The 18,792-nt window shown below is 33.7% G+C and overlaps 1 protein-coding gene and 2 long non-coding RNA genes across 3 annotated transcripts in view; 1 reads left to right on the top strand and 2 right to left on the bottom strand.

Annotated features, from left to right (window-relative positions):
• The window catches only part of LOC105386175 (trissin receptor), an 85,963-nt gene that overhangs the window by 39,588 nt on the left and 27,583 nt on the right, over window positions 1-18,792 (top strand). The window contains exons 2-3 of the mRNA XM_038120750.2: window positions 15,322-15,617; window positions 18,111-18,255. Of these exons, the coding sequence (XP_037976678.2) occupies window positions 15,392-15,617; window positions 18,111-18,255 (371 nt within the window). The 5' untranslated portion in view covers window positions 15,322-15,391. The remainder of the gene's footprint in view (window positions 1-15,321; window positions 15,618-18,110; window positions 18,256-18,792) is intronic.
• On the bottom strand, window positions 2,407-2,733 carry LOC125489903. The gene is made up of 2 exons (XR_007267339.1): window positions 2,548-2,733; window positions 2,407-2,438 (listed from the first exon to the last, which is right to left on the bottom strand). It is a non-coding gene; the product is annotated as an uncharacterized LOC125489903 (long non-coding RNA).
• LOC125489901 lies at window positions 4,557-6,057 on the bottom strand. Its single transcript, XR_007267338.1, has 3 exons — window positions 5,802-6,057; window positions 5,305-5,444; window positions 4,557-5,041 (listed from the first exon to the last, which is right to left on the bottom strand). It is a non-coding gene; the product is annotated as an uncharacterized LOC125489901 (long non-coding RNA).

Raw genomic sequence — 18,792 nt, forward strand, 5'->3', positions numbered from 1 at the left:
CCTTTTTATTAAGAGGTTTAAGGGATTATTTTGGATGAATGTGAAGGTAAGGTCATAAAGTATAAGTAAGATTCAAGGAAAAAAAAGTTTTATTCATCATTCAAGCTTTTAGCTGAAAAGCTCAGTGACCCGGAAAAGGATGACTCGCCCCAGTCGCCCCTATGTAGAGACACTTGTAATGTTCCATCGATGCCGAAACATTAACTATTTCGCAAATAATGAATTTAAACTACGACTGGATGTTCCGAGGGATTTGTTGCGCTTTGGAAGGGTTTTCCCGTGGGATTTTTGGAAAAGTTGTCTATTAAATCATTCAGGGTGTCGGCTAACTTCGTGCCAAGCTTCGTTGTACCGATTTCGGATCACAGAATAATCAAGATAATTATTCTGAGTGTAGGTGAGCCTTAATATTGATATCGGCGAGTTGAGGGTAGAGGATAATATCCACGTAAGCGAGCAGCGCGTGGGCACTTTTCACTTTTTGTGTGAGCAGCTGTGGTGAGCAGGCGGTCAGATTGCCGTGGAAGCGTGAGGACCAGGCGCGTGGAGCCGAGGCGGAACACCGAGTGCGAAGCTAAGTGGCCTTTCTATTTAGTTACTTTTTATCTCTCGTATATGATCGATAAGTTATACACTTTATTTCTCGATGGACGCTAACCCACGGCTGCAATTTCCATCACACTGGTATAGGGATTAGATAGGTACACTAAAGGTCTTCTACCTCGCTCATTCAGTATTTAGCTAGCTAGAGAAAAACCTACACATTACACATTCCCTTATTTTAGCTTTGGTTCAACTTATTTTAGTTTAGAATAGGGACTTCTGGATAGATACAAATAGGCAGAAGCGGGCTGGTGATGATGATGATGATGATTATCAAATAACTAAAACCTGACAATAGATCTCACTTCAAAAATAATAAATTCTTATCAAATAAAAAATATACACCTACCTTCAAATTTGTTCTATGGTTCTTTGTTCAAATTATTGATTTTTCATTAGGTAAATAAATACTTCTATAGAATCTATGCTATTATAGTAATTATTCAAAGAATAAAGTAGATACATACTTAAATAAACTTTTCAAAGATGATTTATTGTAGTATCTATATGGCAGAGAAGATTATTTGACTTTGAGTTTAAAAACAAGTAACAGCGCAGGGAAAGAATTGATTGACGGAGAAATTTACTCTAATAAGTGTCAAGATATCACAAATAAGGGTCCTAGATACTTAAACTAAATCATTTCTGGTCCTATATTGCTCAATAAATACAAATGTCTTGAAGGTAGATCAGATTCCTGTCCAATTTGCATATTTTCAGAAAGTTATGTAAATTCTTACCCATAGAAGTGTTTGTTTCCTTGTTAAATCAATAAATTCTAATGTAAATAAAGATAGCACGGATATAGTAGGAATAAAGTTAGCTAGGATATATTTATTACAACTATTTATAATATATTTGAATAAGATTATATAATATTCACTATTTCATAACAATTATCTTATATTCCAATAAGATCAAAGAATATTCACTATTTCATATTATATATTTAATCTTTTAAAATAATACCTAAATCACTTCCCACTTGGCTATAAAATTAGAGTCATATTATTATATTTTCAAATACTTATCTATTATGAAATTCATGATTTAATAAAGTTACTATACTGTAAATTATTGAACTATTCTAGTTTCAGTTAATTTATGATTATAAATAAAATTGTCCCCTTTAGCTTTGGCAACATGTATTCATGTTGATTTATTTACATGAAATAAATATAAAACATGTAAATATATAAGGTTAGGAGCAAGGGAAGTGATTAATAAGTTGGTCGGAGGAATGTCCAAGTCAATGGTTGTGTTCCACGAGGGCTCCGATTGAATATTTGCTATTATTTATGTATTTTAGAGTCTTATATATTGATTCAATCGGGTGTAGTGATCAAGGCCTACAAAGCGTATGGAGGGGCTTCCCTTATTAACCAACACCAAAAAACATTATTATCTATACTATTATCTTTATGTACTTAGGTACCTGTTAATATGTAGTTATCATACAAATAAAAGTAATACGTTAAAGTTGTAGTATATAGGTCAAAAAATATAGACAGGTAGGATGTATGTAATCAGTTCTAGGTCATAGTTTTATTTAATTCACTATCTTTCGTTTATTGGGTTACTACACAACGTAGGGGTTCACTGGATGTTTCATGGCCAATCTAAATCAGTATTTGTTTCACTTTTATTTCACTAAGTCTTCATGGTATTTTAGTTAGGTGCTTTCAAATATCTTCTAGTAAATCCATTAGGTAGGAGTTAAGTAGGCCGGCGGTAGGGCGAAACGTTTCAATTTGGTACCGAAAGACCAGGATATTAGGGAATTTGCTTCATCTCTTCCTTTTAGGTGTCAGGCAGCTAGTTTTCTGTTCTTTTATCTGAAATTTTACAAGTAAATTGATTAGGATAGTACTTATTTGCAAACAAATCACAATATTGAACACTCTTTTCATAGTATAAACTAAACTATGAAAAGAGGTAACTTACGTTTGTCTCGAAAAAACATTAAGTTTTGTTGTTTGCCTTTGCGATTAGTAAGTAAATATTTACTCAATATGGCGGTTTTCACATAAAGGCATTTCTTTTAATGTTATGGTTAGAAGAAACTTGAAGAAAGTTTCAAAAGTTTGTTTTAGTTGGAAAAACTTTATGCAGCATTGCACCACAAACAATAAACATAGGGATGGCGAAATAATATCGATGTATCGATATATCGATATATTTTTATAAATATATCGATATTTTCCGACGATATATTGTAAACCGATATATCGATACATCGATATAAATAATCAAGTATCGAAAAAATATCAAAATCGATATTTTTTTCATTAACAATACCCTTTTGTTGGCGTCACAACGCAATGCGGCGATACTAGCTCGCAACCGTGTACCGAGCGAGAGTGTAAATACACGACAATGGCACAAAGTGACAGTAAAAAAATAGTGTTTTTAATAATTCTATATTATTTGATTTCACAAGAATGTATTTCTATAAAGCTACCGATGTGTCGATGTATCGATATTTTTTTTTCGATATATCGATTTCAGTAACGATATAAAAGAAAATATCGATATGTCGAAATATCGATATTTTTTTGCACTTTCGACATCCCTAAATAAACAGACAAAAGGTTTTTTTTTTTAACAGAGTAACTTTTATTGCGTCACAGAGTAGTATACTATTTGGCAGTGTAATGCACACTCATGACTGCACAAAATCACTGCAATATGTTTACGTTATAATAAGTCTCTTGCGTTTTGTTCGTAATGATTTGTTACATACTAGGGGTAGGAAAGTGATTATATCCTTGATATAATCACAATTTGTTGCCGTGGAGTGATCGAACTTATAAACGAAAGAAATTTAATAGGAAGCGCAAGAGACTAGGTTTTGTATTGGAATGGAACGTAATAAGGAAGCATTTGTGAAGATAGGTAGGTAGTTGATAAAGTTAGGATGAGGAAATGGAAATAATCCATTTATTAAAATGTACTTAATAAGTAGGGGTTGTAGTAATGTTATGTAGCTCATTAAAAAATTACAAAAGATTAGGGGTTGTATGTGGCTATGCTCCTCATGGAGAGGAAATAATAATCATCATCAGCAGGGGTTGTATATGTATTTAAGATATGCTCCTCGTGGAGTAAGGGGAAATAATCATTATCATCATCAGGGGTTGTTTGTGTATAAGACTATGTTTCTCGTGGAGTTAGAGGATATAATCATCCGAAGTTGTATAATATAATGGATTTTTATTCAGGACATTATCTATAAAATTTAATAGGTAGGTTCTTACCTTTAAAGATAATAACATAAAACATAGTTGTATAAAGACTGATTTATCTGTAGGTAGGTCATATTAGTGTTGCTCTGAATCATTATGAACGGTCTCTCTGATTATGTAGCTGATTAGGGAATTATTAGTGAATAGGGGTTGTAGGTAAAATAATGATATGGTTTTATTTTAGGTAAAAGCAGTAAAACATTTATTAAAATCAAAAATTATATTTAAAAAAAAAAACAGATGTAACGAAAAGACGGCGCATTTTAGTCCTTATGAACAACCTGAAATTATTAGAATAGATATAGACATTCTGGCTCAGGTAGATGAGGGGTGGGGATTTTGGTCTGGGGGTGCGGTCGGCTGTATTGGTGGATCGAGGAGTTTGCGTGGCGGGGCTTGTATGATTGGTGCTGGGCTGGACTGGCCTGGTTGCGGGGGAATCGGTACTTATAGCAACTAGTCTATAATTATTAATTATCCTTTTGGCTGGGTTGGTTCAGTTTGGTATTGATTGTATGAGTTTTGTTGTGCGGGTTCTTTGGTTTGTTGATGTGGTTGATTGTGCTTCTGGATCGGATCTTTGCTTGTCATCGACTAGGTGCTTAAAAACTAGGCTCTTAAATTATTATACTTGAATGTCTGAAAGAGTAGATATATTATACAACATTGATCATAGGAGTTGGGATAGAACTGTAACACCACCTATGCTATCATTCTAACTTAGAGTAACCGGAAAAGCCCAAATGTCTAATTATGAAATTCCAGAGAGCCAATTAGTAGCAGAATATGTTATCAGACATTTCTCTAAACAAATACAATGAGTTACAGTTAATAAAGAAAAGAAAATATAACATTAATCTCATTTGAAAGAAAAAATAATAAAAAAATATTTTGTGATGAAAGGGTAGCGGTCAGACATAACAATAAATTTAGAAAACAATTAATGTAGATCAAGTAAACTGTTGTTGATAAAGTGTTAGACCATATAAAGTAGGCTAGGACCTCATTTAGTGTCAATATATTCTTTGTAAGTTAAGAATTATGCGGGTAGTTTAGTTGTTCCTATTTTGAGCGCGGTTGCAATACACTTCTTCACCTGAGTCAGGATGTTTACTTCATAGTATATAGTCTCAGAGTTTGGTTGTCAAATATAGAACATCATCATCATCAGCATTCACAAAGTATGTCATATCCTGAAAAGAAGAATAGAATTTAATTAGAAAAGCTAAGTATTGTGATGATTTACATAATTATAAAAATTCAGGAAATGACTATTTAGTTCAATATAACTTAAGTAGACTAATAGGATAATACATTTAGGGAATGGCTTTATGAATGGTAATCAATATTGGATCTACAGGGGTATGATTTTCATAGCAATCTAACAAAATCTAAGTACAGGGTAGTATAATTAAAATTGGATTACAACATATGTAGAAAAGAAATAGGTACTTACTTATTGTAGAATAGTAACTTTGGTATATAATTAGTGAGGGATTGTGAATTTTTTGTCACAGTGGATGGTTTGATCAGTGGTTTATCATGGGTTTTAGTTCAACAAAGAGTGTAGTTGGGTTTGCATTGTTATGTTTGGTCCTGAAATAAAACAAATAATGATATAGGTATAATTCAAATAAAAATATGTAAATATAGGAGTTGGAGACCAAATGATTAGGATAGGTACTTATTTAAAAGGTGAGGGGTTGACAATAAGTTAAAATATGTTGGTTAGTCTTGTCAGTATCAATTAAAAACTGTATGGGAGATATTTAATTGAGTTAGATTTTTATAACAATAGGTCTATTATAAACACAAGATCCGTAAAACAGAGCTATTGTATGTATAAATAACTAACAATTCAGAAGTTGTTTATTTTGAATCACGATAATTTGGGCATGAGGACTTAGTTTAGTAGCATGCATACAGGGTATTTGAAAGAATAATGACACTTACCTGTAAGATTCACTCATTATTTTAGAGTTTCGTAAGTTTAATCGGGTAAACATTAGATTTCTTCGTGCGATCGATGTTGTTGAACACAACGACGCATGCTTTTGTTTTGATTAGTGCGGAAAAAAAAAACAGCCAAACAGGTTAAGGTTATGTCAGGTTGACATTGACAGTTTAGTTTTAATAAATTTGACAGTTAGACAGGTAAGGCACATTTACACAAACAGCCTAGAATAAGGATAATGGAGACCGTGTTTTTCAAATGAGTGGATGAATATCAAACTGCCATATGTCACGTCCACGCAAAATTTGGGAAATGGAGGTTTTTGTTTTCTCTATTATTTAATGGTCATAGAACTTGCCCCGTGATTTAATCAGTTGACTTGTGACCTTAAGAATGTATTTTAATAAACAAATCCATTATAACACTCATAGAAAGGCGTAAAAGTTAATAAACAGTTTGGACTTATAGCAGTTCGATATGCCCATACAAGACTTATGCTGTTTTGATATGAGTCATAAGGACTTATAGTTGTTTGAAAAACACTAATATCATGGGCCGGACTCAGTAAGACTAATATAGTAGGCTTTTTAGCTTGTTTTTAAATTGAATTAGGACAAAAATAAAGAATCATTATATTTTTTCTACTTTTTATTTTACTAAATCAACTGACTCTACGAAAATTATACAAATTATAAAATTATACATATTTTTTCTACTTTTTATTTAAAACAAAACTTTACGTACAAAATCAACTGGCCATACGAAAATTATACAAATTATAAAATTATACATATTTTTTCTACTTTTTATTTGAAACAAATCTTCACGTACAAAATCAACTGGCCATACGAAAATTATACAAAGATGTATTTTTAAAAGTGCAAAAAAAATTATATTTAGATGTTCAACAAAAACAACAAAACTTTACGAACAAAATCAACTGGCCATACAAAAATTATACAAAGATGTATTTTTTAAAGTTCAACATAATTATATATTTTATAGTTCAACAAAAACAACAAAACTTTACTTACAAAATCAACTGGCCCTACGAAAATAATTATACAAAATATTTTTTAAAGTTCTACCAAAATAAAATTATATTTTTAATGTTCAACAAAAACAACAAAACTTTAAGTACAAAATCAACTGGTACAAAATCAACTGGCCTATACAAAATCTAAAACCTCACCCATACAGTATTCTTCTGTGTTATTAATTAAAATTTCATTTTCAGTGTCTTGAACTTCGCCACTGTTTACCACATTTTCTTGATCTGATAGAACTTTTTTGTAAAATTCCAAATACTCCAAATCTCTCCACTTTTCACCATAATGTTTGTTAAGTAAGCTATCCACGTCTTTCAGTTTCTCTCGCTTTACTTGAACTCTAGCTGTCACTATTTCTGGTTGTACCAATGAAATCCGTTTGTTTTTTTTCATCACACATTTATCAGTACCGGTGTCGGATCTATATGATAACTCTCCTCGTACGGTAATTTTGCCGGGACGACGTTTTAGAATGATCCGCTTGCACTTGCTCATCTGAAAGTGCCAAGTCTGAGTACCCTTAAGGTTTTCTTTGGTGGCCGATCTCCAATCAAGTACAGGTACTTCTTTGACAAGATAGTGAACCGTCGCATGTTTCGATATAATTTCACAATATTCCTCTGGTTGAGCGATACATTCTTTCTCCCGTATCTTTTTCTCAGTCAACGCAAAGACGCGGTCTGGCGGGATAAATGAGTGGCCTGTCACGGGGAAAATTAATTGCACTTCGGTTATCAATGGAGGCGCTTGTTGTAACCATTTCATCGCCATTGCTACGATCATGGAATTTTTATTTTGGCCGCCGCATCCATCGGCCACCATTCGGATAACTGTCTTGCCATCCAGATTCAAGCTGTTTAGGCAGTGGAAAACAGCCGAGCATATTTCGTTTGAGCCCTTACTGGATTGATCCTCAGTCCATACATATGCGTGTACGTTTTTGGGGGTAAGTGGATCGTTTGAAGTGCCAACCACCACTGTGAAGTTATAAATGTATAGTTGCCGTGAATAATAGGCTGACTGATCCGGGATCTTGGGTAGGGGCAAGTTTTTCTGGCAATCAAAAGATAGGATCGCAATTTGTGGGTCGTCATCTTTTAAGAAAGTGAAGAATGATTTTGCTCTTAGTCTGTGGATTCGATATTGAATTCGAATATTTTGTTTCTGCTCGTCGTCAGTGGTGTATTTTAGACGTTCAACCAGTTCGAGACATGTAGAACATACATCAGTGCGGGGGGACCCAAATCCTATATTGAACGAGGTGTTAAATACTTTGCGGAAAAATCCTTCTTTTACTTCAAAATCCGGCAAAGCTTCATCATTGTACATCTTGAACATTTTCGATATGTTCAAATCTGGTGATAAATATACACGATGTCTGGTACAACCTCGTGAATAATGAGATTCCAGAGGTACAAAGTTCTGGATGAACTTCTGTACTGCTTCTTTCCGAGAAGCAAAAGCAAATCTCTTTCTATCACCTCCTCTATTTTCTTTGGCTACTGAACCTGAGTGAAAGGCCCTTTTTGCAACACCTTGGATTCGAGAGGGTTTTATCCTTAAAACTTCTGCAAAAGTTTTGCTACAAACAGGCACATCAGTGTTATTTTTGTCCGGAATAAAATAATTTATTGTTAATTCTCGGCTCTTCTCGCTTGTTCTTGGACGTCGCCGTTTGACAGCCACAGTGTGTATGTGTTGTAAGATATAATTGTCTTGGGCAATTTTATCTTTACATTTATAAAAGTTTTTATGAAATATAAATATTTCGTTACCCTTCAATCCCAGACATTTAAGCGATTTTTTATTGTGACGGCAAGTTGGTTTTTTTGGTAATCCTGGGGCGGAATACCTTAAACAATAAAAAAAACTTAATAAATAAAAAATAAAAAATGTTAAAAAAATATAAGTTAAGAGAAATAATATAAGTAACTGTGAAAGGTGTGAGAGGGTCCTATGGTAGATTGGTAGGTATAAAACACACAAACTCAGGGAATACACAATGATCACTGTATTTCAGGTTCAACAGACGCGTAAATAGCAGTAGAGGTAGTATTTTTTTTTAATAGCCTGATTTGTGTCCCACTGCTGGGCAAAGGCCTCCTTATAATTATAAGGTCCAACGATCGCGATCCTCCGCCACTTCAGACCACTCAGGTAGGAACTTGTCAAAACTTGTCTTGTATTTTGTTTATTTACTAATAATTCGCGAAGGGGCGCAAGCGAGCATGACGGTTAGAAGGTGATGTTTTTATGAGAATTATAAAATTAATTTATTATTTCAAAATTAACAAAAAAATATTATTTAATACCTTAATAAAATTTTCATAATATTTATTTACTATTTGTAGTACCTACATGATTTATGCACTTCTATTAAATACAATGAAGTTAATCAACCAAAATTTATCGGTAGAAAAGTACCTACCTACCGTATTATATTCTACCCGATACGGCCCTGTGTTTACTACGAAAATGCTTTGTGATTGACACGTGGGTTGGAAAAAAAGGGGTTTTAAACTTACTTCGCCATAGTTTTCTGTCGTTTTTTTGCTATACTCTTCAATCTGTTCCTTTTCCGAGCTTTATCAGGGTCCACAATCACAATTTCCTCAACATTTTCGTTCATATTCGTTATAAAACACTGGGAGCACACACCACAGCCTCGAAATTCTCACCAAGACTGACGCCATGTTGAAAAAATTACGCTCCGTGATTGGCCGGAATGGACTTGTGAAAATTTGTAATGCGAAACGGTTAGACTTAAAAGGATTTGAAAAAAACTTACTTTTTTAACGGCTTTTTTCTCATGGATGCCTTGCACTTATTGGAACTTGAAGGGCATAGGCAAACTGACATTTTAACGGAGAACACGACCAAATCAAAAAGTCAATTTTTCGGGTAGGTGGATATATGGCAGTTTGATATTCATCCACTCAAATAGGGGTTGTGAAGGAGAGTTGTAATATCTCAGAAATATTTTTAGTTACCTAGTAACATTATTTTCGACTTAGGTAGTTACTGAGGGTAGGAAAATAGTTGAAGTAGAAGTAGTAGTTAGACATTTTTGATTAAATAAATAATGTATTAGGTTGTAGAAAAAAAACTAGATGGCGGTATTTTGATGTTTTGGTATCGATGGAATATTGGGGTGGATTTGTCTGTTACATAAGAGTAGGAACTTTCAATTTTGGTAAAATTTATCTGATATAATTTTCTTTTATAGAGAAAACAAAAGGGTAGGGTATTTACATAGCCATTTCCCGGGGATTATGTCGTGATTATAATGTTTCGAAAAATTGAAAGGGCAAAGAATGTGGAAGGAAGAAAACTACTTTAAACGTCATTTTAAAGTCTGAATGATAAGAATGTTAAAGGTACCTGGCCAGGTCTTACATAATTGATTAAAGGATGATGAAGAATGAAGTTTTACTTATTTAATATTGAGTGCGATTTATAATCATGACGAATACAACTGGGAAATGAAGGGTTTATTGATACTTTGTTCAGACACACACACACACACACACACATTTATAAGGGAAACTTTGGTATATTGTTTCTGTAAAACTTGATTGAGTAGTTACCTATTATATAGGTACTTATTTAGCTAAAAAAGAAATTTATCCAAAAGTTACCTTTATTTCACAAATATTTTCCAAATGATCAACTAATGTAGATACAAGAATTATTGCTACTTATGTAATAAGTATTTTAATAAAAATTTAAAAATAATAATATTGAGTAAAATCTTAAAAGAAAAAAAAGATTTTTATAAATAAATAGTTAATTTTTTTTTTAAACTACTAACTTAATAATATGTGGGGATATCTCACACACGACCATCCGACCCTAAATTAGGCAGAGCCTGCGATATGGGTATCGGACCGTCAGTTAGTAGTGTGCAAATTGGTTCAAGTAATTTACACACCATACACTCTTAGTCTTGCTTTTGTAGTAAATTGGCAAAGAAAGGCGGTTCTACTCGGGCACAAACGTGGTACAAACGCTTTAGTCGATTTATTATTGAAGTTAGCTATGCACGCATTAACACATGAGACGTCTATACAGGCTATAGATGTTTTTACAAAGTACCTTTTACAGACTCCACACGACACACTACACTTTACACAAAAAAAAACAATTACTTTGAAACAATTTGCTTAGAAAAATATCTACATAACAAAAGTTGATCATGACGGAAAACAAATACACTTTACACCAAAAACACATTCTGATCGAAGTGTAGATAAACTAGATGTATTTTCTTTTCAATTTAGGTAGGTAAATGATAGAAAAGAAAATTAATAATTAGATACATGATATTTTATTGATTTAATCAGTGGGGAGGAAGAAGGCCTTGATGTTTATTAGAGTGGCGTGAATCAGAGAAAGAGGATGAGAGTTGTGGTGAATTGAATATCTAAGAACCTATGTACTGAAAAAAATAATACCTGTTACAAACATATAGTAATGTGAAAGTGGCTTTAGTAAAATATCATGGCTGTTCTCCTGCACTGAAGGAAAGATTCCGATTTCACCTTAATGACACGACACTATACAAAAGAGAATATTTATGAAGATTTTGGTGTTAGGTTAGGACAGCATAGTCAAATTATACTGTTGTATGTACAGTATCTTCATAATATTCTATACTCAACATGTAATTACTTACTTAAAGAAAAAAAATATTTTCAACACAAATTTTGTCATTTTGCTGAATTGGAGAGGGACTGAAAAGTTGTGAATCAGTTGTAAACATGAATGCAATAATGGTTCACAATAATAATTCTCTTTCTAGTTTTGGTAAAATGATACTTGATAATTCTACACTCTACATCAAGCTCGGAGATTGGTGGACATTGTTCCTGGGGATTGTTAGAATGAGACTTGAACTTTATTAATTTCTATTGATGATGCATCGTCGAAAATATAGGGCGTGGGAGAGTTCGTGCTCTAAGAGGGCGTGTTAAAGATGCTACAAAATTCTTAAAAATAAATTTAAGGTTCTGTGGTTTCTCATTTAGCATTGGATCCTTCTGATCGACAGGGTATCCCCTTGTTCCCGGTTTATTGGAGCATGAATAATCTACTAAGTATTCGATCAATAGTTATGTAAATAATAAATAATAATAGGGATGGTCGATGATTTTTGATAATTTCTGGGGATCTTGTTGGCTAATCATCTGAGTCATTTTACACTCATACACACAGACATATTGAGGTGATGATCGGAATTTCCTTTTACAAATTTTTCATCGTTTAAATTCAATGAATTTGATATTTGCGAAAATAAAGGGTGGTGTATATTATTGTGTATATTTTTTCCATATCTCAATTATATAATATACTTGCGATACTACAAAAATATAAGGGGTTGAATGTAATGTTCCATCGATGCCGAAACATTAACTATTTCGCAAATAATGAATTTAAACTACGACTGGATGTTCCGAGGGATTTGTTGCGCTTTGGAAGGGTTTTCCCGTGGGATTTTTGGAAAAGTTGTCTATTAAATCATTCAGGGTGTCGGCTAACTTCGTGCCAAGCTTCGTTGTACCGATTTCGGATCACAGAATAATCAAGATAATTATTCTGAGTGTAGGTGAGCCTTAATATTGATATCGGCGAGTTGAGGGTAGAGGATAATATCCACGTAAGCGAGCAGCGCGTGGGCACTTTTCACTTTTTGTGTGAGCAGCTGTGGTGAGCAGGCGGTCAGATTGCCGTGGAAGCGTGAGGACCAGGCGCGTGGAGCCGAGGCGGAACACCGAGTGCGAAGCTAAGTGGCCTTTCTATTTAGTTACTTTTTATCTCTCGTATATGATCGATAAGTTATACACTTTATTTCTCGATGGACGCTAACCCACGGCTGCAATTTCCATCACACTGGTATAGGGATTAGATAGGTACACTAAAGGTCTTCTACCTCGCTCATTCAGTATTTAGCTAGCTAGAGAAAAACCTACACATTACACATTCCCTTATTTTAGCTTTGGTTCAACTTATTTTAGTTTAGAATAGGGACTTCTGGATAGATACAAATAGGCAGAAGCGGGCTGGTGATGATGATGATGATGATTATCAAATAACTAAAACCTGACAATAGATCTCACTTCAAAAATAATAAATTCTTATCAAATAAAAAATATACACCTACCTTCAAATTTGTTCTATGGTTCTTTGTTCAAATTATTGATTTTTCATTAGGTAAATAAATACTTCTATAGAATCTATGCTATTATAGTAATTATTCAAAGAATAAAGTAGATACATACTTAAATAAACTTTTCAAAGATGATTTATTGTAGTATCTATATGGCAGAGAAGATTATTTGACTTTGAGTTTAAAAACAAGTAACAGCGCAGGGAAAGAATTGATTGACGGAGAAATTTACTCTAATAAGTGTCAAGATATCACAAATAAGGGTCCTAGATACTTAAACTAAATCATTTCTGGTCCTATATTGCTCAATAAATACAAATGTCTTGAAGGTAGATCAGATTCCTGTCCAATTTGCATATTTTCAGAAAGTTATGTAAATTCTTACCCATAGAAGTGTTTGTTTCCTTGTTAAATCAATAAATTCTAATGTAAATAAAGATAGCACGGATATAGTAGGAATAAAGTTAGCTAGGATATATTTATTACAACTATTTATAATATATTTGAATAAGATTATATAATATTCACTATTTCATAACAATTATCTTATATTCCAATAAGATCAAAGAATATTCACTATTTCATATTATATATTTAATCTTTTAAAATAATACCTAAATCACTTCCCACTTGGCTATAAAATTAGAGTCATATTATTATATTTTCAAATACTTATCTATTATGAAATTCATGATTTAATAAAGTTACTATACTGTAAATTATTGAACTATTCTAGTTTCAGTTAATTTATGATTATAAATAAAATTGTCCCCTTTAGCTTTGGCAACATGTATTCATGTTGATTTATTTACATGAAATAAATATAAAACATGTAAATATATAAGGTTAGGAGCAAGGGAAGTGATTAATAAGTTGGTCGGAGGAATGTCCAAGTCAATGGTTGTGTTCCACGAGGGCTCCGATTGAATATTTGCTATTATTTATGTATTTTAGAGTCTTATATATTGATTCAATCGGGTGTAGTGATCAAGGCCTACAAAGCGTATGGAGGGGCTTCCCTTATTAACCAACACCAAAAAACATTATTATCTATACTATTATCTTTATGTACTTAGGTACCTGTTAATATGTAGTTATCATACAAATAAAAGTAATACGTTAAAGTTGTAGTATATAGGTCAAAAAATATAGACAGGTAGGATGTATGTAATCAGTTCTAGGTCATAGTTTTATTTAATTCACTATCTTTCGTTTATTGGGTTACTACACAACGTAGGGGTTCACTGGATGTTTCATGGCCAATCTAAATCAGTATTTGTTTCACTTTTATTTCACTAAGTCTTCATGGTATTTTAGTTAGGTGCTTTCAAATATCTTCTAGTAAATCCATTAGGTAGGAGTTAAGTAGGCCGGCGGTAGGGCGAAACGTTTCACACTTATAATGACAAATTTTAGATTCTACTTTAACGTCACATCCACATTTCGGATGACTTACCAAAAAACGATCGAGACAGGAGTAGTTAGTTACTGTATAGTAACATGTATAACTAAGTTATATATGCATATAATATGATTATATATGTACTTATACGTAATGTATTTATTGTGGTGAAAATAAAACAATGCGGTAGAAGGATAGTCTATTTCTAAGGCAGCGATAAATTCATTATTATGTTACCGTCAAATTAAAACGATGCATATACCGGTTTCGATGCACGTCTGTCACTTTTGTATCGTTTCCTCAAATGAGATTTTCAGTGTTATACTATACGCATAAGTAGTTTAATATCTATCAGACCATTTTATTTTTGGTTAAGTTATATTTTAAGTCGAAACGAACTCATACTTAAGTTTAATAAACTTTAATATGCTAAAGATAGCTTTTTGTGCTTATAAATTGGCTGCAAATATTTCATAAAATAAAATATTTGCAGCCAATTTATAAGCACAAAAAGTTCGAAGAATGAATTTTGACAAAGAGTCAATTACTTACAATAAAACTTACTTATCGCAATTCACGAGGCGAAACTTCAGAAGTCAATTTTATGACTAAAACATGAATTTATAAAAAAATACTTCTCATTGGTATTGGAACTTTTAATATTATGTTCTTCTTTGTATACGTAGGTTTTAAGATTAATTATAACTAGTTATAACGTGTAATAACCCAAAGGTTGACTAGAAGAGATTTAGAATTCGCTTATAACGATAAAGCCACCGTAGTATTTAAAGTATAAAAAATAAATATTTTGTTTTATCGATAAAGTACTTGTAGATATATTCTGACACCCTGTAATTTTATTGTCATTGAGCTGATGGCTAAATACATAAACTTTGTTCCAGGCCCCACCAGAAAGATGCCACTGGCCGCCAACCAAGCTCATTTATCACGTCGATAGCCGAGACCGCAGCGATGCTCCGGGTGCGGTGGCTGGTGACCACGGGGGCGCAGGCGGGGGGCGCGGGGGGCGCGGGGGGCAACCTCACCGACAGCGCCCCCTGGGCCAACCGGACCGGCGACCTGAACCGGACCAGGGAGCAGATGTTGTTCGGGGACGACGACTACATCTTCGACCGGACGGATGTGAGGGCCGTGTTCATCACGCTGTATACTCTGGTCTTCTGCTGCTGTTTCTTTGGTGAGTTCATGATGGTGATATTATTTGTAGGAGTATACATAAGACAAGTATGTGGAGGATTTAGTAGCGAGTATGGTCTTCGTTGACTTTAGCATAGCATAACGCTTTATAATCTGTTTACTGTAAACTATTAATTTAATCTGCCGTTTACCTAATATTTAGGTAACTTTTTATGGTATTTCTGATTACCTCATTCACGTAGAGCAAGTACCTATGTAGTACCGCGTTATGGGCCGTTTTTTTCTTTGTTCGTAACGCAGCATAAAAAGGTAGCATGATTTAATCACATCATTAATTCTCGGTCTTTCTTACCAATATCAGCAGTTATTTATAAATGTCAAGAAAAAAATGACCCTCGTTCCCCATCCTGTTTGAAAATTCCACTGACCGACATTGCACAACTTGCGCGTAGTTTTCAGTTTACACTTTAAAGTTAAAAGCTCAAAGGGTATGGATGAGAATATTAAACACAACTTAACTTCTCGTCTGAAGTAAATAGGCTAACACCTAGTTCTGAAAGAATATTTAAATCACATTTCAGACTTAATAAAAAATACCTATGTCATTTTATGGTAGGTAAATACCTACTATGGTAGACGTAGCCATAAATTATCATGCGGTAGTTGGGCCATGAGAACTATTTTTTTTAAGTTTCAGTTCTAATTAAGTGTAAGTGTTCTTTATAAGAGTACATAACGATATTTTTGAGACTCGCTAGTCTTAATAAGAAGTAAGTAGATATATTTTTGGACGTTAAGGAGTAGAATATACCGTATCATCCAATATAACTATTTCTAATAACAAAGTACTCCTGTCTACAACAAGAGTATCTCCGCTGAATGAGCTCACAATTTACATAACTAAAGTGGCACATGCCCAGTTTCTCACTTGAGTCAAGTAAATGGATTTCAGCCAATCACAGATTAACATTGCATACTCAAGTTCTTCATAACTTGTCGTTCTGAAGTGTGAAACTGATAGATAGTTAGCTTGTGATCACGTGGAGTCTTTCTTTTGTCCCGCTCACAGGTAGCAACTCGTCAGCTTCTTCATTATGCCTTTGGCCGCACTACAATAACCTTCGTAATAGACACCTCGTTTCTATCGCACTCATTTACACATGTATTATGTATCAACCTTTCAACCTTCATCGCGTGCAGCGTGCATTTAGATCTTATAAATTATGAACTTATTGCTTAGGATATCTTACATGAATAGATAGGCGAAGTGTAGATAATGATAGCAATTTACGGTCAGTATTTCTAACACGATGTTAATTTTATTCTAAGCGATGTCCTAGTATGTGATGAATATGAATAAACACTTTAGACTTAACCATTCATATTTCAGGCGGGGTATAGGTAAGGGGTAAAAATAAGACTATACGTTAAATGTGTATAGTTGGTCAAATAAAACTGTTTTCAAGGTTTTATTTAGATGCTATAGGTACCTAATAAAAAGGTCAGACTGATACTGATTGAATCGTCTCAAAACTTTTGTAATCGTTATCAAATTTCCATTGGCTTCTCGGGATTGATTTCCAACCAATTTACACGACTGATTTGCACTCCAAACTTCATTAGGGAAACGAATAAGACAATTTTACTTCCAGTTTATATCTGAAGATTCTAAGTGAAGACTGAATGCTATTCAAATCTGTCCAATTATTGCTTAGATCTTCTTTGATCGTTTAATTTAAAAGATCTGTTGATTGTATTCATAGATATTTGTAGAGATTTTACTTTGAAAGATTTAATACAAATGAAAAAATCTTGCGATTGCTTAAGGCTTTTATCTAGACTCGAATATTTATGCTCTTATTTCTCTCGAACAAGGCACTGACATCTGCAGAAAGTCTGTGAAAATACGATGTGTAATTACTATGTACATATGTGTAACTAACAGAAGTTTAATGCTCTCTACGTGCTTTCATTTGGGGGTTTGAAAACTTGGCTCGGAAAGCTCTTTGGAAAGCTCGTTCGGCTTGTGCCAAGCCAAATAGAAAAATACAGTATTTAGCGAACATGTGGCCGTTATCCAATCAGAATGGGGCATTTAAACACTAACGATCATTACGCTTCTCAATTCAGTAAGACGAGTCTACATGATTTAGTAGAGTTTTTGTGAAACTTAGATTGTCTTGAGATATGCTTATTCGTGATTTATAGCTCACTTAATCTTTGTTAATCTCTTTTACTCTAATATACCAACATAGCTTATTTTATGGCATGTTGATTTACTTCGGAATTATTTGAATACATATTGTAATACTTATTGTAAGAATAGCACAACTAAGCCAAGACGCAATAGGCACACCGACTTAGTTCGTAAAAAATACCAAAAATTACCCTCATTTTTCATGGTAAACAGGGTTTTTACAAATAACATTGGTGCGTGAATCGCGTCACGGGCGCGTAATTTACTTTTATTGAATATATATAAATAGAAGTATAAATTCACTTTGTACTGATTTCACTATAACTGCATTTGTAGGCAACCTGCTGGTGATCCTGGTGGTGACGCTGTCCCGGCGGCTCCGCTCCATCACCAACTTCTTCCTGGCCAACCTGGCGGTCGCCGACCTCTGCGTCGGCGTCTTCTGCGTCTTCCAGAACCTCACCATCTACCTCATACCCAGGTGAGTGCCCATACAGTCTGGTTTATAAGATAAACTAAAAATAAAACAGTATTAACCCACGCGCACTGACGTCGTTGGCGGCGTAGGTTGTGTGATAGATATGGTAAAATTTATTTGCTTCGTAAGCAATATATAAATAACATAACACAGTGAACACCAGCGGAAAATTAAAATTTGCCGCGCTCGGTCAGGTTCATATTCCATTAGCCAGACTTTTCGACGAATAAAGATGAGTGATTTCCGATTAATCTATTTCGTAAGCCTGGACAACGGATAAATGGGCTGCCAACAGATGAATACCATACCAGACTTAAAAAAAAAACGTGTTTAAGGGCCCGTACAGGGTGACGTGCCGCGCCAATTTTGGGTTTTCAATGCTCTTCACACAGCACACGCAGTGACACGCACACATGTAAGTTTGCTCGCCAACTTTATTGACAATTATTTTCAAGTAGTGATTTGAGGGTAAGTTTAATTTTTAATTACACTGGTAAGCACCAGGAAAGAGTAGAAATTAATAGGGGTGCCACTTTTCTC

The sequence above is a fragment of the Plutella xylostella genome, chromosome 4 (genome assembly GCF_932276165.1).
Source record: "Plutella xylostella chromosome 4, ilPluXylo3.1, whole genome shotgun sequence".
NCBI lineage: Eukaryota > Metazoa > Arthropoda > Insecta > Lepidoptera > Plutellidae > Plutella > Plutella xylostella.